Raw genomic sequence first — 20728 nt, forward strand, 5'->3', positions numbered from 1 at the left:
CTCTGCAGATGGGTTAATTTTGTCTTCTGTGTCACCCACGGCTGGTAAAGTCGTGTGGGCGGAAGAGGAAGGAGCTGTCGCGGTGAAACAGACGCATCCCTCAACAGCTCTCAAGAAATCCTACCAAGTTAAATAGTGGTGTTCCCTCTCCACAGATCTGAACATCCTTATAATTAGACACATATTTTTTAAAAATAAAAAAAATGTTTGTTTAGCATTAGATGTTTACACTGCATTGATCCCTGTAAGTCTGCCGGAGTTGTGCAAGATCCAATCAACCCGCAGAGACCTATCCTCAAGCAATTCCATTGGCTGAGAATATGGAACCTTTTTATAGGTATAATTCTTTTGTACTATTTGGTGGCAGATTATAAATTATTAATTCACCTTACAGTGTATTTCTTCTTAATCATGAAAATATGTTAATTAATAGCTTTTAATTACACATTGCATAATATTACCATAGCTAAAAATGAAACATTCCCTGTGTTTGCACATCAAAACCGGTGAAACTGCGCAGATCAAAAGATTAGAAATGTAAATGTTTAATGCACTCTTTATACAAGATTTCAAAACACAACAAGACAAAATTATTGGAAAATTGTCTGCACATAGCTTAGATTATCAAAAGTCAACAATGGGGTCAATAAGTTTAAAAAGAAATCAATACTTTTATTCAACAAGGATGCATTAAATATATCAAATGCTCTCTTTTGAACTCTATTCATCAAAGAATCCTGAAAAAATGCATCAGTTTCCACACAAACATTAAAGGAATAGTTGACTTCAGAATTCAAATTTCCCGATAATTTACTCACCACCATGTCATCCAAGATGTTTATGTCTTTCTTTCTTCAGTCGAAAAGAAATTAAGGTTTTTAGGAAAACATTCCAGGATTATTCTCCATATAGTGGTCTTCACTGGGGTACAACGGGTTGAAGGTCCAAATTGTGGTTTCAGTGCAGCTTCAAAGGACTCTACACAATCTCAAAGCGAAAATCCAAAGACTAAGTCAAACACCCTTTACAAAAAAAGGTAAAACAACGATGTCGGACGATTTTGAAGTTGGAGGAGATGTTTTTCACCCTGTCGCGGTACATCTGTCTATGTCATTCGTTTTTTTTAGAAAATGGCCAATCGTTTCTCTAGATAAGACCCTTATTCCTCAGCTGGGATCATGTAGAGCACTTTGAAGCTGCACTGAAACTGCAATTTGGCCCTTCAACCCGTTGTACCCCGGTGAACATGGAGAAAAATCCTGGAAAGTTTTTCACAAAAACCTTAATTTCTTTTCTACTGAAGAAAGAAAGACAAACATCTTGGATGACAGGGGTGAGTAAAGTATCAGGAAATTATAATTCTGAAGTGAACTAATCCTTTAAGCAACACAACTGTTTTCAACACTCATAATAATAGGAAATGTTTTTTGAGCAGCAAATCAGCATATTAGAATGACTCTGAAGGATCTGAAGAAGTAATGGCCGCTGTAAATTCAGCTTTGCCATTACCGGAATAAAACCCATTTTAAAGTATATTAAAATAGAAAATAATTTTAAATTGTTTACAATGTTACTATTTTTACTGTATTTTTGATCCTTGGTGAGCATAAGAGACTTAAAAAAAAACGTACTGACCCCAAACCTTTTCAGCAGTAGTGCGAATGTAACGATTTTGGAATGTTTTGTTTAGATCAAGTTAAATGAAAAACTATGATGTGTAAGAATTTTGAGCAGCCTCCAAATTCACATCTGGACGGCATTGATGGACAGAGGCAGAGGTATGCGTGCATTCATAGAAAACAATGGTTTCGAATTTTAGGAGACCTTCATAAGTTTGAGGAGTATGTTAAAAGGATGTACAGATGAACCAGATCACAAAAGGTTACTCAGTGAGTATTTATTGTATTCCACTACTAGAGTCTGAGCTCTAGTATACATACATTATATGTCTCATTCCTCTCTAAATCTAGTGTGTTCAGCAGCATGTTGCTTATCCAGGGCTGATCAGCTGCACTGCATAGAAAGGTTGCAAAGAAACATGCTTGATCATTTATAAAGCAGGTTGTCAGAGATCATCTGAGCCCATGAGACAAACCTATGAAAGGTTAAGTCTTAGTGTTCCTCCTCACATTACAATGTTATTGTATTTCCATCCCTCAAGACTACTGTCTTGTATGATAGGTCTAGAATGAGGCAGAACATCACAACTCGGGCAACCCCTAGAGGTTTGCCTTGCCACTGTATAATGTCTTACAGTGCATTTTATTTATGATGGCTGTAGTTTGCTACTGGCGTAATAATCTGAGATATCTAGTGATCCGACTATGGAAAGATCCCATGGTGATGTTTGTGTGGTGTGACGGCAGCTCTCACTCCAGCAGCAGTCTCCTCAACTCCTGCGGGCAGGTGACTGGGAGGGCACAGGCGAAGTTCTCACACACATACACGGTCGCTTTGCCATCCTGCGGAACCAGGGTGGAGAGAATAGGCAGCTTCTGATAAAGGAAACCCTCTGTGTTACCATCTGCCAACATCAGGACCTAAAAGAGGAAAGAGGGGGAAGGGAAAAAAACACAGAGAGAGAGAGATTAAGTCATAACTGTCATCATGATAGCAGTTAGGTGAGATGGTGGGAGTGGGAGAGTCATATACTTTTACTCTAATGTAAAATTTATGACTCAAAGGGCCATATGCTTTCTTGGCTAGTAATAACCTACAATAAAGTACAGGGCAGGGCGATTATAGTGACAGCCCCATCAATGGTTCATTTCTATGGTCTTTGTTTATATCAGGCCTCTCTATTCCCTTGGGGGTTATAGCAACACAGAGTCAAGCACCTAATATGGGATGAGATGACCTCGACCTGTCCTTGCCACATTCACACCTTCAACTCATCAGCATATAAAATGTCTTATTACAAACCCCTTCAACTACTAACACAATTTTACACCCCTGCATGTTGCAGTCGGTGACCACTTAAACTCAGAATCCAATGCAATTTTTGTGCATTGTTAAAGGTGCGTTAAGTAGATTTTGAACAATGCTTACATTGTTCATATTTGAAATCAACCCAAACCTCTCCTCATTGCTCCGCCTCCGAAACTCACACTCCAATACTAACCACCCTGCTCCGAGTCGGTCTCGAACCCCGGCCCAATCGCTGCTGGCATGCGAGGCGAATGCACTACCAATGACGCTAAACACTGCATTCTCTAGCGGTTGTCAGTGTGCAGTAGTTTACCGGCAAAACTCTCACTGTCTGGCCACAGTTACACACGCAATGCAAGCGGATGTCTGTTTTTCAACAAAATGCTTCACGAAAAGTAAAGCACAGTTGATGAACGAATGAGAAGAAAGCACAAAAAATGAACGTACAGTACACAGGAGTAAATACAGCAGCTCCAGACATTCAAAACCGAATTACTCACATATGAAGTGGGATCAAAGCAGCCTCTGCGTCTGTTTTCAGGCCTTCCCACTTAGCTCTCTCCAGCGCTGGAAAACTTTGCTATTATAAATGCGGGTCCTAAAGCGCTTGCCCAGTCATAAACCTTCATTCCAGTGATATTCTTTTGAGCTCTTTTGTATTGTGTCCCATCTCTTGTTCTGCAGGTTTTTTTTTTTTTCTTATTTTCAAATCTCCCTCTTGCTCATAACTCGTTCTCTCTCCTCGACCGTTATACGTCCCGTAATGCTGATTGGTTAGACGTTTGTTGTTGGTGTCGGCCCGACTAAAGTAAAAATGTAATCTAAGTTTGAGAATGAAACCATAATGTTTGTAACAATCTAAAAATTCTGACAAAATGCTTTGAGAATGAAGTCATGTTACAAGAATAAAGCTGTAACATTTTGAAAGTCATATTGTTTTGAGAATGAAGTTGTAATGTTACAGGAATAGGATAGGAATAGGACCACTATATTGATTTGAAGGATTTATGTAAATCATAATTTAGGATTTGATTGACCAAATATCTTTCATCTAATATTGCTACTAATATATTTTGTTAATTTGGACTTTAATCTCATAATGTTAAATTACGAGATTATACTCAAAAAACTATTTTCAAAATATTTGATTAAAAAAAAAAAAAAAAAAATTGATCTAAAAAGCTATGTGCAATAAAGCTTACGCCTTAATAATTCAATTCTATTGATCCATGCAGACTGTAGCATCACACCCCTCCCACTCCTTCACCTCTCTCAGAGGGGGGAAAGTCTGAAATAACTCAATCAGGGCCATGTCCAGTCAGGGGGGCTGACTGGCACAGCAGCAGGGGAGGACACTGTGGTAGCTACACTGGATTCTGCCTTCTGTAGCAGGGAAGAAAAAACCTTGAACCGAACAATACCACAGCAGGATGGGAGACAGCAAAGAGAGAAAAGCGAGAGGCTGAGCAGCCCAGTGGCCAAGAGTTACCGAAGGGAAAAGGATGAAAGAGTAAATCTACTTTTCCTCAGTGAGACGATTTTACTGCCAAGCCTAAAGCTCAGTAAAATCCAAGAGGAGGGCACGGGAAAGGACTTGTGAATGTGACAGAGGTTAAATCTTAGGACAGCTCTCAAGGCTCAGTTTAGACCCAGCATTTTGGAGGATATTCTCTCTGCTTCCTGGTCTTGACACACTCTGATTTTTGACAGGCATGGTTAACAACTCAACTCTGCAAAACCTGTCCCTGGACTTCTAAGCACAATATATTGTTACTGTCTGTTTGCGAGGATCTTGCCTTTATTGCATCTCAGGGGCCGAGACAATTCCGCATCATTACTTTCCCGCTAGCAGCCTGGCAAGGCTTTCTGTCATATTTGTCGTGACCTCACGCAGGCTGTCTCCAGACTGACTCAAAGAACTGTGACAGTCCACTGAGGCAACATATAAAAAATGACAAGGAGACACAACATTGACTGAAAAGATGCATGGGGCCTGGGGTTAAGCAAAGGCAGGACTTTCTCGTAGTTCATTTGCAAAGTTTGTGGTAACCACCCTTAAAAATTCTCTCAATGTAAAACCTCAACATTTTAGTGCCACGTTAAAATAAAAAATACGGTTTGGAGACTAAAGACGTAATGTTTTGAGAATAATCTCATAATAGACCTTTTACAAGAATAATTTCGGGAATAGAATAGAGGTATTACAAGATTAAAGGAGTAATATTTCAAGAATAAAGTCTCAGAATATAAGGTCTTTAATTTCCTAATTTTACGGCTTTATTCCCAAAATCTTACATATTTTTATGAGATACTAAAAATGCTGTCATCAATGTTCTCAATGGTGGAATAAAATAAAACTAAGAGAGGTCTAATTACATATTCTATAGCGTGCCATCACCCTGAAGTCAATGGCTTTTTTAAACGGGTTTCCGGTTAAATGCCTGAAATAAGGCGTGTGGATATTAATAGCCCAGTGGTTTTTTTTTTTTAAAGCTGTACTTGTCTTGAAAAAGGCGGTTGCTAACAAGTGGCTAAATGGGACTAGAGAGGTTATCTGGGACATTAAGGGCATTTTTTAATGATCTAAGCGCATGGTCTAAAGCGCATGGTGCAAGTCCAAATTGACTTTTGCTAGTATAACGACGGGAAAAATGGTGGGTGTGCCCGGCGCATGGTCTAAAAGGGTTGTCCCCATTCTCTTAATGAGTAATGGGTGTGTTTTGGGTGTAACATGCAATAAACCAATCAGAGTCTCATCTACCATTCCTTTTAAAAGCCAGTTGTTCTCACGCCATGGCGGATTCACTATTTACATGGTGGAATTTGAAGAGCGCAAGCAGGCCATCTACAGGACAAGCTGGATTCCACCAAAGCATTTTTACGTACTTTGGACTTTCCGGCTCTATGCGTTTCGCTTTTTTTGGCCGTAAACAAGCTTGCCCGGTAGCTCAGCCGATACAGAGTTGGACTTACGGCGAGTGTTTTTTTATTTCTGGCAATTGTATTTAGGCTTTAAAATTCATAAAAGTTGTGTTCATTTGTGAAGATCATCATGATGAACAACACATGTAAGAATCATAAACTTTTGTTGATCACAGAGCTTATTTTCTGCAATTATCCAAAAGCCAGTGGACAAATATTGGCTTTTTGTCAAGGGAACCAGGGTGATACTAACTTCTGGGTTGACCTACAAAAATACATCATTGCTGCTGCACTCTATACAGAGTGTGCACTGTCAAAATGTAGGAAGTGGTTTCCCATCATGCTTTTATGCTGCGTACCAGACAACTCAGAATAAGTCCACCTCCTTCCTGAAAATAACCATGGGAATGGTCCTTGAGGTTGGATTCCCAACTTAAAGTCTGCATGAAATTGAAACTGCAATAGCCAATTATTCCCTATTGTGATGTATAACCATGTGAAATGGCTTCTCGGACAAGAAAAAAAACAAACAAAAAAAAAAACAGGATGGGATTTGATTTTGTCCATGAGGAATTGATTGGATCTTTAGATTGTTGACTTTGATCTTTGTCTATAAAGAGCCTAGTGAATACAAAGGCTGAAATACACTGCTATTGTATAGATGTTTAAGTAGACGCAAGTTGGCGAATGTTAGAGCCAATCTGTAGATTTTGGGCAGTCGAAGTTGACCAATTTCACAACAAAATCGAGTAGGATATGATGGGCAGACTCACACTTAGCTTCACACTGTGAATACCTCCATGTTTGATATTTTGAGACAATTTTAGAACACATATTGTTTTCATTTTTCATGTGTCTCCCTGCCAAGCACATGTTTGTGCGTGAGTTTTTGTGTTCGATCTGTTCCAATTTTAAAAGTGCAGTGTATTCCAGTGTTAACTGCTACACCTTTTCCTCACTTCTGTCTACTGCTCCTGTATATATTTTATACTCTGATGTAGTACTCTTTGGATATATTGTATGTACTCTGACAGCAATTCTGAACATTGTTATTTATCTTGTTACCTGATCTCTTGTCTGAGTCCCTATTTTATCCCATAGCCTCATGTCCTTTGGATTAGTCTGGTAGTGTTTTGGTCTATCTCTAACTGCTGGCTCTACTGGTGTTGTCTGGATTGCATCTCAGCTCCTTGTGTTTTGTGCTTTTGCAACAAACCCTTCCACACATGAATCCATCCCTTACTCCTCTGTTTTCTGACTCACAAATTCCCATGAGCTAAGACATGATTCCATCCCAGCTACCATACACTGATATCCTTCTTCCAGACTGTCAGCTCCTACCTTCTCTCACCTAAACACACACAAAATCAGGCACAAACACTCACACACATACACATACACACAAACGGTTGATTAGTCTGGGGAATTTCATCAGCTTCTTCTCCTGGCAGGATGGAGCCTCTCTGGAGAGCTTGAGGCTGTCAGCGCGCACAAGTGGAGCACACAGCCATTAGTCATTTAATTATCTGCCGTAAGTTTATTTCTTGGGTGAAGAGGAATGGAGCATCATGACCTCATTGATTCCGGTGTCTTTGTCTACACCCCTCAAAGGTAAAGGCCACTGTACAGAATAAGTATATGCAGTGCAAGATATTGTCAGTGGTTCTGTGACAGATTAAATGATAAAACATCAATGGGAGTTTTTTTTTATTAAAGTTATATTATTAAATATCCTGACTCAACTAAGCTTTATGATAACAGTGAACGGGACCAACGACTATAAAGCTCAAGAAAGTTCCAGTAGACCACCTTCGATCTTCAACTTATAAAGAAAGTGTAATGCCTCTCGCAGTCCAAAATGCTTACGCTACATCCTACGACGTCAGTTACACTTTCTTTCTAAGTATATGTATATATACTGAATATTCAAATAATATACTGAATTATTATGTATGAAAAATAATATTTTTGTACAAACAAAATAAGAAATAAGAAATAAAAATGTATAAAAGATAACACTGGTATGGACAGTGGAGGGTTAGTCAGTTAAATTGACTAAATATTAACAAAATAAAATAAAATAAAACTGGTGTTGAGAAGATTTAAAAACAAATTTGAGGGTGAAACTGTTTTTATTTTATAAAACTGTTTATAAAAATAAAATATCGAGAAAAAAAAAAAAAAAAAAAAAGTAGGATATTTTAAAGGTGCCCTAGAATTAAAAATTGAATTTACCTTGGCAAGTTAAATAACAAGAGTTCAGTACATGGAAATGACATACAGTGAGCCTCAAACACCATAGTTTCCTCCTTCTTATATAAATCTCATTTGTTTAAAAGACCTCAGAAGAACAGGCGAATCTCAACATAACACAGACTGTTACGTAACAGTCGGGATCATTAATATGTACGCCCCCAATATTTGCATATACCAGCTCATGTTCAAAGCATTACACAAGGGCAGGACGTCTAGATGTGCACAGCTGAATCATCAGACTAGGTAAGCAAGCAAGGACAATAGTGAAAAATGGCAGATGGAGCAATAACAACTGACATGATCCATGATATCATGATATTTTTAGTGATATTTGTAAATTGTCTTTCTAAATGTTTCGTTAGCATGTTGCTAATGTACTGTTAAATGTGGTTAAAGTTACCATCGTTTCTTACTATGTTCATGGAGACAAGACTGTTGTTATTTTATTTTTTTAAACACTTGCATAATATCCGTATAATGCATAAAGACAACTTCATTCTTTATAAATCTCTCCAACAGTGTGTAATGTTAGCTTTAGCCACAGAGCACAGCCTCAAACTCATTCAGAATCAAATGTAAACATCCAAATAAATACCATACTTACGCAATTAGACATATTGCATGGCGAACACTTTGAACAATTTAAAGGGGCCGCAGCCTGAATCAGCGCATATTTAATGATGCCCCAAAATAGGCAGTTAAAAAAATTAATAAAAAAAAATCTATGGGGTATTTTGAGCTGAAACTTCACAGACACATTCAGGGGACACCTTAGACTTATATTACATCTTTTGAAAACACGTTCTACTGCACCTTTAATTTAAAGGGTCATGAAACCCCCCTCTTTCCGCTCAAGTCTAGCTCACAATCTTTTTGAAAAATGCAACTTAAATGGGCGTGGTGGCTGTGAGAAGAGGGGGGGGGAGAGGAGAGGGGGGAAACTCTGATCGCCAGTAGCCCATGCATATCGACTGTCACAAAAATCAGTGGTAAAACATGAGGAAATACTACATTTTTAAAAAAAAAACTGGAAAAGTTAAAATCTAATGAAATACACTGACACTTTATTTTTGTCTTTTCAAGAGTTACAGAATGCCCTGATACATATATCCTACAGTAATCGTAATTATATTTAAAACATACTAATGTACATGTGTAATTACAGTCATTATAAAATATATTGTTGTTTATATACACACTATACATATTCATATATTTGAAAAAAAAATAACGCTTAAAAAAAAAAACCTTGCGTACATAGCATAGATCCACGCGCCGAACCTGCAACACGCTCAGTCAGTCAGGCTGCGTGTCGACTGGAGCAGATCAAGCGACCAGAGCATTTTTAGATTCATTCCATAGGAATGAACCGAAAACACTTGCGCTTACCTGCTCGCTCCGCGCCAACGGACACGCACCGTCAATCAGTGTCAGTCTCTCTCACTGTTTAGTGCCGTTAACCGTCCTCGTCATTGGAAAGATCCACGTGGTGTCATGAATAATTAAGAGAGTGTCTTCTCATTGGATAAAAAACTCAGTCTCGTTAATAATTATGAAACACCAATGAGTCATCAAAGCACTATCGTGCTCTGCCACGTCACAGCCTATGATGTGGACAGGATGAAGATTTTAAACCCGGAAGATGAAAATAGCGTATAAAAACTAAAATTTAACCATTTCCCCCCTACTATTAAATCTAACAGATGCTAACATTGTCTTCAATGTTGTTCAACACACATACCTCTGTTAAAATCTCAGAAATTTTGGTTTAGGGTTTCATGACCATTTAAAAAATGACTAAAAATCTTTAAAAGTGTGAAAAATTAGAACTTCCTCAACTTACCACCACAATCAACATAGTTACACTCAACAGATCAAAAAGCAATGTGACAGGCATTTCCAGCATGCCCACAACTCAAAGTGAGCAAAAAAGTGTGAAAAGGGCAAGCACCTAAGCAGAGAACATTTTCTTCTTTTCTATTTCATCTGATCTAGCGCATGACCTCTGCAGATTCTGCTCCTCTGGTCTGAGTGCCCATGATCCTATGGAGGACTTAATGATGTTAAGGGTTGACTATTCCTGCGAGACTGATGCATAGGTCGAGTCTATGCATACATCAAGATCAACTTGTAAGATGCATCCAGATCCCAAATGGACAATACATAGGGCAAACATAAATCAAACTCTATCATGTTTTATTATTATTTAAAAAATAAAAAGCCTAAGCTAGCTGAAAATTAAGAACTTTAGCTTGTCCGTCTCAACCCTATTTCCTATTAAGCACACTCAGTTCTCTCTTGGGTTGCTCATTAAAGCTTGTCAGGGATTCATCCGGTGGCAAAGAAACTCTAAAGTGACAATTTCCCATGAGGTTGAGTACTTGCGGAAATACTCTCATAAGGAGGATGAAAAGACTTGCAAGGTATTTTAATTGTCTGACTGTAGTCTTAGGCTAAAAGTCTCTCTCTGGGAGATTTTTCCAGGGTGATTTCAGGTAATCATTAAGTTCTCAACTAAGTTCAGGAAAGTGAAAGGAAATGGAAACATCTTATATGGTAGGACATAACATTATACAATTCTCTTCAGAATGACTACAGGTGGATATTATAAAGCCTTTTACCAAGTGCTTTCAGTAAAAGGTTTGATTTGAAAAGCGATATTCAAAAAGTGATTTTCCTCTCTACTTTTAGAGGAAGTATAAACTAATGGTACCAAATGAATTTGATTTCAATTATTACTAGAAGCTTTTTGCAGGCTTTTCACTCCTTTTACCTGCTTCACATCATCTCAAAACATTCTGAGGAAATGACACAGACAAAAGCAGAAGCATTATTCTTCATGATGCTGATTAACATAGACAAAGATCTTGTTTAATCTGAGGGCAGTTGATTTAAAGAAGATGGACAAAGACAAAGCAACTTCTCATCCCTTCAGGGGCCATGGTTGGCCACATCTAAGGTTATTTTGTAGGCTGTTGTTAAATGCAGAGTGCTAGTGACATATGACTGCTGCTGACATAGTCTTATCCAAAAAAAAACAACAACAAAAAAAAAAAACTACTGAACACAGTCCCAGGTTGTAATTGAGGCTACACAGCATGTTATTTCCAAATAGTCATTATGTCCAATGAGATTTTGAAACCAAACTTTAATTGTTTTCTTTGTTTCAATTTGGAGTAAAGCTCAATTATGCTTTCACTACATGCATCAAGAATATCCAATCATGCGTTAGTACATGGGTTTTCAATCGTTTCATATACAGAACCCAAAAATATGACACATGAAATGTATTTTAAAAATGTATACAAATTATATATTTTTATATATAAAGATCTAATAATGCTGTGGGAAAAAATATTAAGCAAGACTAGTTATTATTTTTAGTATCTTGAACATGATCCTGTCCATGCAGCTTTTTTTTTTTTTTTTTCTCGCTATTACAAGAGATGACAACATGCTTATCGACCTCACCCAAACGTTTAGACTAATTCATTAAAGAATAAATTACCTTCTCTCTCGTTTAACTGAAATAATATTCGACCAAGGCTTTTTTCTTGTGACTTTTCCCTCTTTAAAATTAGGCAACGACTAGGCAACAATGGTGACAAATCATTTCAAGGTAATGTCATCTCTAAACTGGACTAATTTGGCTAGTCACACTAAAAGTGTGTTGTTTTAATAAAAGTAGTTTTAGGCTTCATGTTGGAAAAAATAATAGCCTACATTTAAAGGGTTAGTTCACCCAAAAATGAAAATTATGTCATTAATGACTCACCCTCATGTCATTTCAAACCGTAAGACCTCCGTTCATCTTTGGAACCCAGTTTAAGATATTTTAGTCTGAGAGCTTTCTGTCCCTCCATTGAAACTGTATGTACGGTATACTGTCCATGTCCAGAAAGGTAATAAAAACATCATCAAAGTAGTCCATGTGACATTAGTGGGTTAGTTAGAATTTTTTTAAACGTCGAAAATACATTTTGGTCCAAAAATAACAAAAACTACGACTTTATTCAGCATTGTAATCTCTTCCGGAATTCTTTTCATTGAATTGATTCCACTGAATCCTTTCATCTGTCGGCGCTGGTAATGCACTTTTAAGCTGCCGTGGTTGTTTTTGGCGATTATGACATCCGCGACATGCACATTTACGCACATTTATAGCAATACCAAAATACAAACAATGTAAATAGCTTGAATACAGCGTGCGTCACCCTCAGACTGTAAACGAAGCTCGGGCGCACCGGAAAACAAGTCAGCAGCGTCTTACATCAGCAGCATCACTGCGGAGTTGTGAACCACACTCCGGAGTAGAAGGGGGCGGTAATGCACCAAAAAGCTGGATGTCAACCACCGTAAAACAGGAAAGAAGAAGAAGAAGAAGCGGAGTCGTGAACGCGGATTGACAACAGACCCGGAAGAGAATACAATGCTGAATAAAGTCGTAAGTTTTTGTTATTTTTGGACCAAAATGTATTTTCGATGCTTTAAAATGTCGCGGATGTCCTAATCGCCAAAAACAACCAAAAGTGCATTACCAACGCCGACAGATGAAAGGATTCAATGGAATCAATTCAATGGAATCAATTCAATGGAAAGGATTTCGGAATAAAGTCATAGTTTTTGTTATTTTTGGACCAAAATGTATTTTCGATGCTTCAACAAATTCTAACTGACCCTCTGATGTCACATGGACTTCCTTGACGATGTTTTTATTACCTTTCTGGACATGGACAGTCTACCGTACAAACATTTTCAATGGAGGGACAGAAAGCTCTCGGACTAAATCTAAAATATCTTAAACTGTGTTCCGAAGATGAACGGAGGTCTTACGGGTTTTAGACATGAGGGTGAGTCATTAATGACATAATTTTAATTTTTGGGTGAACTAACCCTTTAATGTGTAATAATGACACAATCTTGCATTCTTATATTGCCTACAAACACTCTCTTGCAAATAATACTTGGGTAATAAAGTATTTGCAGGTGAGTGTGCGGTCAGATCTCATTCATACAAAAGCTGCCAAAAGAACATTATTACGATTAATTTCATGATTTCTGACCAGTTTTTAGAAAGCAGAATGAAACGATAATAGTATCAAATTCTGTAAATGTGTTTTAAAAATTACACAATGTTTAATAAATATCATTGCTAAAAATACATTTTGTATTTTTATTTATTTATTTGTTTGTTTGTTTTGATTTTTCTCAAATTTTCCACGAAACCCGTCTTAGTAAATTAGGTAAATGCAGTCTTAGGGCCCTATCTTGCACCCAGCGCAATTGACTTTGTACACCGACGCATGTGTCATTCCTATTTTGCACCCGCGCGAAGCGCGCTTTTCCCTCCACAGAAGCACGTCGCTAAACTAGTGAATGAACTTGTGCTCCCTGGGCGGTTCAGCGCAAAAAAGGAGGCGTGATCCGGCGCAAACAATCCCTGGTGCTATTTTGCTGTTCCATTAAACAATTGCACCACTGACCAGAAAAAACCTAGTCTAAAGTCAGTGGCGCGTTGCGCGTTGTTCATTATGCTATTTTAAGGGCGCATGCTTGACCATAATGTATAGCGTGCACAACGCGCATACACTTTGCTCATGTAATCTACACAGATGCAACAGTTATTTTTGCAAATCATATGTTACACTAAAAAAATATTAACACATGAGATGACGGAAATCATTGTGGTGTGCCACGAAGATGTGAAAAAACCTGTTTAACCGACGCTATTTTGGGTGGGGTTTCTCCCATCCCCATACAACACAACTTCTCTGTCTTTCACTGCTCTTACAAGAACATCAGTCACCTCGGCTGTGAACCGCTCCTGGCGTGAGCCTGGTAAATACGCCATAATAATTGCAATCCATAATGGAACTTGTGCACCTGCTTTTAAAGGGAATGTTGGATGATGCTCTGATTGGTTTATTTCACGTTACGCCCAAACCACACCTATGAATAATGAAGCTACTTCAGACCAACCCATTTTAGATTTGCGCCGGGCGCAAGAGCCATTTATCCTGCCGGGAAAATAGCAACAGCGCCGAGACCCGCCCACAAAGTTACTTGCGCTTCGCGCTTTGACACTTGCGTTTCAGATCGTTAAAATAGGGTCCTTAGTGCATTCGTCTTGGTGGTCAATCTTTAAGTTTTTAAATACATAACTAGTAGTTTAATCAACCTTTTATATATAAAAGATATTACAAGCAAAACTTACCGGGTATTACTTTCAGGAACTGTTTCTAAACACAAAATCTGTGTGACAGACGTAACTGCAAGTATTGCGGAACATGCGTGGGTGTATTTTAGCATCTCCCCTGAAGAAGAAGATGCAGAGTTAGATTGTTCATTAGACATGAGTGATGATGATGATGTGTGACCTGACTTTGGGAATATGAGACAGGAGATTAGCTGACATTAATTATGATTATAAAGACAAGGCAAAGAGAAATCACTGACTCTCAATCTCTTTCTGAAAATCAGCAAAGTGAAGTTGATCTCATCAATGCTTAGGAAAAATAATGCTTGTTTTATAACAATATGTTGGTAACCGCTTCTACAACACAAGTTTTCTAAGATCTACTATAATCCTTCATTGTGTTGTTTCTGAGATTCTAAGGCCTTTTTAAACCTTTGCTTTGTACTCATTCATTCGCGCTGGGTTGCCTCGGGACCTCTCTGGCTGTTGTCATGTCTCAGCGGCCTTGTTAGGGATTCAGAACCATTTGTCTCAGTAATCAGACGAAGTCGAGAACTCTTCTCGGTCCAAAGGGCCATGCTCTACTGAACTGCTGAAATCCCATCTCAGATGAACACTAGAAATATTAGCAGTTAAAAGGTTCCAGTCTCCTCTACTTAAAGAAATAATTATATGAAAACCACAGGATTATAGTTATAATTAAATTAAATTTTAAATGAACAAACGTTTTCTTTGTTGGGCAACAGTACACCTGGACAGCGTTAATATATGCTTATGTATTTGGATGGACTAAATTGATCTCAGAACAGACTTTCTCTGAGCACAAGGAAATCACATGACGATAGTGAGCAGCTGGTTGCCATCATCGGGGAAATGGAGTGGCTGTTCTAATGCCTCTTATTCTACTGTAACAAGCCCCATGAGAATTCGCACCCATACTGTACCACCTTTATAATCAACACAGGTTTTAGCCTAAAGTATGGATAAATTTATTCCAACAATTTCAATCATGCCTACAGATCGCAACGGTTGGGATTAATTGATTTCGAAGAGTGTTGAATTCAAGAGTCCTCTAGCAAACTTGAATTAAATAAGTAAGAACAGATGAGACTGCAAAAGCAAGAGATTCTTAGTGCATTCCCCACAATTAAACCCTGTGCCCCAAAATGAAGGAACAAATGATACAATAATTGGATTTAAATTAAAAAAGATTTTCTAGTCTGGTTGGCTAATGTGTCGTGAAAAATGCATTTTCGCTACAGTCCTCCCAACACACTCTCGAGCTTCTCTATGTCTGTGTTCATAAACCTTTAATACTTTGCACCAAATGCTCAATGAGGTTGAACACTCCATTATCGCATTGAAGGCACAGCGAGAGCCAATCAGGGGATACCCACTTACATACAGTGGAATGGGAATAATTCATTTTGTCTAACTCAGTGAAGCGTGTAGTAAGGTCTCAGGTCACGAACAGAGAATTAGATGCGTCTCTCAGATCACTGCAGGGCCGCACATAAGCCAAATCAGTTTACATAGACTAACGTCCACAATTTAAATGTCAGAATTGTGTACCAAGAACACAAAAATAAGAATGCTATTTTAATTAATTAAATTCTTAAATTTAATTAGAGGTTGCATAGTTTGTTACCTCAATTTAAATTTAAGAATTGAATGGCATTCTTATTTGAATTGCAATTTTTTAAGAAAGGGTCAAACACAGAAAAATGTCCATTCTTAAAATAAAAGTCCATGGGGGAGTCGACAGAGGGAGGAGCCAGGTAGGAGATGATGGAGGTAGGAGTCAAGAAGAGGCCCAAAGCAGTGCCAAGACGAAAGCCCATGGTTGAACAGATGGAGGAGCCAGGGAGGAAGGATCCTGGCAGAGCCTGAAGGATGACAGACCACGGTGGAGCCGAGGGTGTGTGGAGCCAAGGTGGAGGTGATGAGTTGACAGGCCGAGGTGGAATCCAGGGCTAGGAGGCCTGAGGTGGAGCTAGAAGATTGACACACAAAGGCAGAGCTGAAGACCTGGAAGGCCAAGGCAGATCCAAGCAGCTGGGCAGAGCCAGAGAAGGAGGAACCGAGGGGCTGAAGGGAGCAAGTGGAGACAGAGCCGAGAAACTTGCTCGAGTCAATAGAGGAGGAGGGAGTGGGAAGCTGGGCGAGTCCATCGGCGATGAAGGAGACTTGGGGCTGGCTGACGAGGGAGACTTCTAGCTGGCTGACGAATGAGACTTGGAAGCTGGGTGGGACCAGCAGCAGAGACAAGACTCGAGAAACTCCTCCATGTAGTCTTCCAGGGGACAGCCATCTTGTGCAAGGGAGAAGAGAAGGTCTTCAGGTGTGACGGTTGAAGGAACTGCTGCTAAATCCATATTTTTGGTCCATGCTTCTGTCAGCAAGGGGTTGCAGCAAGGGAGAGTTGAGGCAGGATCTAGTTGAAGCAGTGATATTTACAAAAAAATCAAAATACAAAACAAGCAAGAGAATCAGCAGAACAACGAGGACAAAAGCAAATCACTGTGATTCCAATGAGAAGGAACCAAGAACTACTACAACTGAGGGCTATAAATACACAGGGTAACTGAGGAGTAAAAGTAGATAGATAGATAGATAGATAGATAGATAGATAGATAGATAGATAGATAGATAGATAGATAGATAGATAGATAGATAGATAGATAGATAGATAGATAGATAGATAGATAGATAGATAGATAGATAGATAGATAGATAGATAGATAGATAGAATAACAGAACAACAGAACCATAGATAGATAGATGTATCATTTGATAGAATATGGATGGATGGATGGATGGATGGATGGATGGATGGATGGATGGATGGATGGATGGATGGATGGATGGATGGATGGATGGATGGATGGATGGATGGACGGATGGATGTGCTCAGTTCATCACAGAATGGAATCATAATTTTCAATTAAACTAAACAAACATGTTGGCTAATACAAATGGAGCAGACATGCAACCCAAAAGATAAATGATAATGCTGTTTTGATAACCCTTGGTGAGTTCAAGTTAAATCTATCATAGCTATATCTACACAAACACGCAAGGGTGAGCCAGTGTCACACGGACAGTCTTGGGTTAGAGTGGGAAGCGGAGCACAACGCCACTCTAAACGCTCTCACAATGTACGAGCAGGAAATCTCATCAACTCCACAGTCTCCAGGCCTCAGATTCAATTTCACATTTTTCACACAGGAAAACAGATTGTGCCTTTAATATCTGGAAGTAATATGTATGGAAGTGTGTGTGTATTTTAGGAACACTGATGCATGATCTTTCCATTGCCAGCATTTATATGACTATAATGAGTGAGAGCAAGCTCTGTTTTCCTTTGTTGATAAAGAATACCCAATGCCATGGAGACAAAGCACTGGTTCTGGCTGATTCAGTGACTTAAGATGATGGCTCTCATTACGTTTAATTTATGTCCTGACTCTGCAGGTGAGAACCATTTATCCCTCTCTAATTACGTGTCTCTCTTGTTACAAATGAAAAAGCAGATTAGGTAGAGAGAGAGAGAAATGTAGCTAAATCTCAACATATTACTGAAAGCAGACACGTCAGCTCTCCATACATGAAAGCGCCCTCTAACATCCCTCTGTTTACATTGAGAGAATTTTTTTCTGACAAATTTCCAAAATTTTAAAAGTTCAATTTCAGCCACTAAAGTATTAATTAATCTTTTTAAAATGTAACTACATCTACACTACCTTTCAAAGGTTTTGAGTTGGTAAGATTTTTTTAATGTTTCTGAAAGAAGTCTCTTATGTTCACATAGGCTGCCTTTATTTGATAAAATCAGTATTACAATTTAAAATAACTGTTTTCTATTTTAATATATTTTCAAATGTCTCCATTACTCTAGTCTTATGTCACATAATCCTGTTGTGTATAGAACCAGCACCAACTAGCATAAACCATATTGAACCATAGCTGGTCTCTTAGTAGAAGTTTATTCATTTGTCTAAGAATAGTGATACCTCAAGGGATTTAAGGCCGGGCTGATGATTTGACTGCAGGTTCAACTCAATAGCAGAGTCATCTATTTTTCAGTACACCCTTCTGACTTTGCAATCAACAGCCTGATGCAGGTGATCTTTCGATCATGTCCAAGTCAATTAAACAAACAATTCAGACCTGGGTACATCTGAGGCTTAGTCACAGCCAGGCAATGAGAAGTGTGTGTATGTGTGTGTGTGTGTGTGTGTGAGAGAGAGAGAGAGAAAGCAGTTCCTTTATCAGTCCCTGACCAGATGAAATTCTGTGCAGTTTTTTTTTTTTTTTTTTTAACTGGCTTCACTAACACTAACTCATTACTTGCAGCCTTTTCTGGTTGTCATCTTGCTGTGTCTAGGAAACGGGGCCAAGTTTTTCTCTCCTTCTATCAAATCCAAGCGATATGCGAGCCTTGTTTAACATGTGAATTGAACACATGAGCACATAAGATTGAATTTAAATTGAAAATAAAAACCGGACTGGGCTGCTGTGTTTCCAGAGACTGTACAATTTATGCTCTTTGCAGATGCTCTCACTCCAAAATGACAAGTGAGACTGTATTCAGGAACAGCTTCTGAAATTATAGAGAAAGACAGGGAGCTCTCAGAGGCCTTCAGTGATGTGCTTCTTTCCTAGTGATTTAGAATGAATGAGTGAGACTCAGTTTGCCAAGGCGAATGAACTATCCAAATGTTTACTTCAATTCTATGAGACTTTGTCACTGATTAATGCGCAATAACACACCCAATATTATAACAACTTAAAATAGGGACAGCAGGAGGGAGAAAAGTAAACATAAAATTGCTTTTCTTCTTTTTTATTAAACAGTGAACTGAACAAATTGTGTCTCTGTCTTAAGAAAATTCAAATTTTAATTGAATTTAATTTATTTAAAAGATAAAGCTCATTTATATATATATATATATATATATATATATATATATATATATATATATATATATATATATATATATATATATATATATATATATATATATATATATATATATAGGGAGCACTTTTTTGCACATTACAATAATATTAAAGGTTACAATTAACAACAGAGCCAAATTCTTAAATTAGGTTGCTATTTATTTTTAGATATAATAACACTCACATAAAAATTGTATGCAAGCATGTAAATTGCATAAAAGGCAGTTTTTGTATTAACTTTCTGTTAAAAATATATTACAAATATATCTGTTAAAATATATTAGTTTACACAGTGGCCGTCATAACTTGTTTTCATGACAGATTTATTTAAACATACATTAAACATATACATTAAATAATCAAGACAGGTTAAGTAAATGTATGTAAATATAGCATAATGCATATATGTAGCGAAAGAGTTAATTTCTCTAGCGAACTGACAAGCTGTGGACACTGGCATTTCTGAGGTAAATGCTACGTGACATTGTTTATAAGATGTTTCATTGACGTCTTTCTGCGGTTGAAACACTGATTGAGCGATTACACGAGATACATTTCAGGAAGTTGTACTGTATCTTTCAACATACCTTCAGATGTTCATTTAAATATTATTCTGTAACTAGTATTATAGAGATAGAGATGATCGCATTCACTGGCCCTTCGCACTGCCGCTTGAAATAAGGCACCTTTACAGTGATCTGTCACGCCACATCAAAGAGCAAAAACGTTTGTTGTTCGAGTTTATTGTTTGAATTTCGTGATAAAATGGACAGAATTTGAGGGATGAGACTTTGTTTTTTATCGAAAGTAACAAAACACAGAGCTTATTGCTATTATTGGTGGTTAATGGTGGTTAATGGGCTTTACAACTCTGTATTAGTCGGTATGCATGTGTACCAAGCTGAAAGACGCATACCGAAAATTTTCAGTACGAATTCGTGTACCATTACACCCCTACTGTCATTATTTACTCACCATCATTTTGTTCCAAATCTGTATGACTTTCTTTCTTCAGGTGAAGAATGTCCTGGCCACTTTTGCAATATAATGACAGTGACTGAGGACTATAAATGTTAAACAGACGCAAAAGTCCACCACATAACTTGTGCACTATATTCAGAGTTTTAAATTCATACAATAACTGTGTGTGACAAACAGGCTGAAATTTAAGTCATTATTGCCTATAGATCAATATCATTCGGTTAGGGAAACAAGAAACGGATACAGTGCTTTTTTTTTTTTTTCTTTTTTTCTAATTTTGGAGTTTGACTGCCTGGATTTACTATCATTATATTGAACAGAGTGGCCACAATTTCCTTTAACAATGTACCTTTTGTGCCCCACTGTTGGTATGACATGAAGGTGAGCAAATAAATGTTCAATTTTAGGTGAACTATGCTTTTAAACTCCCAAAATTAACCAAAAGCCAATGTGCTTTTTTATGACTAGAGTTTCAGAGATTGA

General features: G+C 37.9%; 1 protein-coding gene across 1 annotated transcript in view; it reads right to left on the reverse strand.

Moving 5' to 3' along the window:
* Nucleotides 1-1640: 1640 nt before the first annotated feature.
* Nucleotides 1641-20728, reverse strand: part of spata20 (spermatogenesis associated 20) — a 51900-nt gene continuing 32812 nt past the window's right edge. Inside the window, exon 16 of the mRNA XM_067368577.1 lies at nt 1641-2540. Within this exon, the coding sequence (XP_067224678.1) occupies nt 2370-2540 (171 nt within the window). The 3' untranslated portion in view covers nt 1641-2369. The remainder of the gene's footprint in view (nt 2541-20728) is intronic.

The sequence above is a fragment of the Chanodichthys erythropterus genome, chromosome 19 (assembly GCF_024489055.1).
Source record: "Chanodichthys erythropterus isolate Z2021 chromosome 19, ASM2448905v1, whole genome shotgun sequence".
Classification (NCBI taxonomy): domain Eukaryota; kingdom Metazoa; phylum Chordata; class Actinopteri; order Cypriniformes; family Xenocyprididae; genus Chanodichthys; species Chanodichthys erythropterus.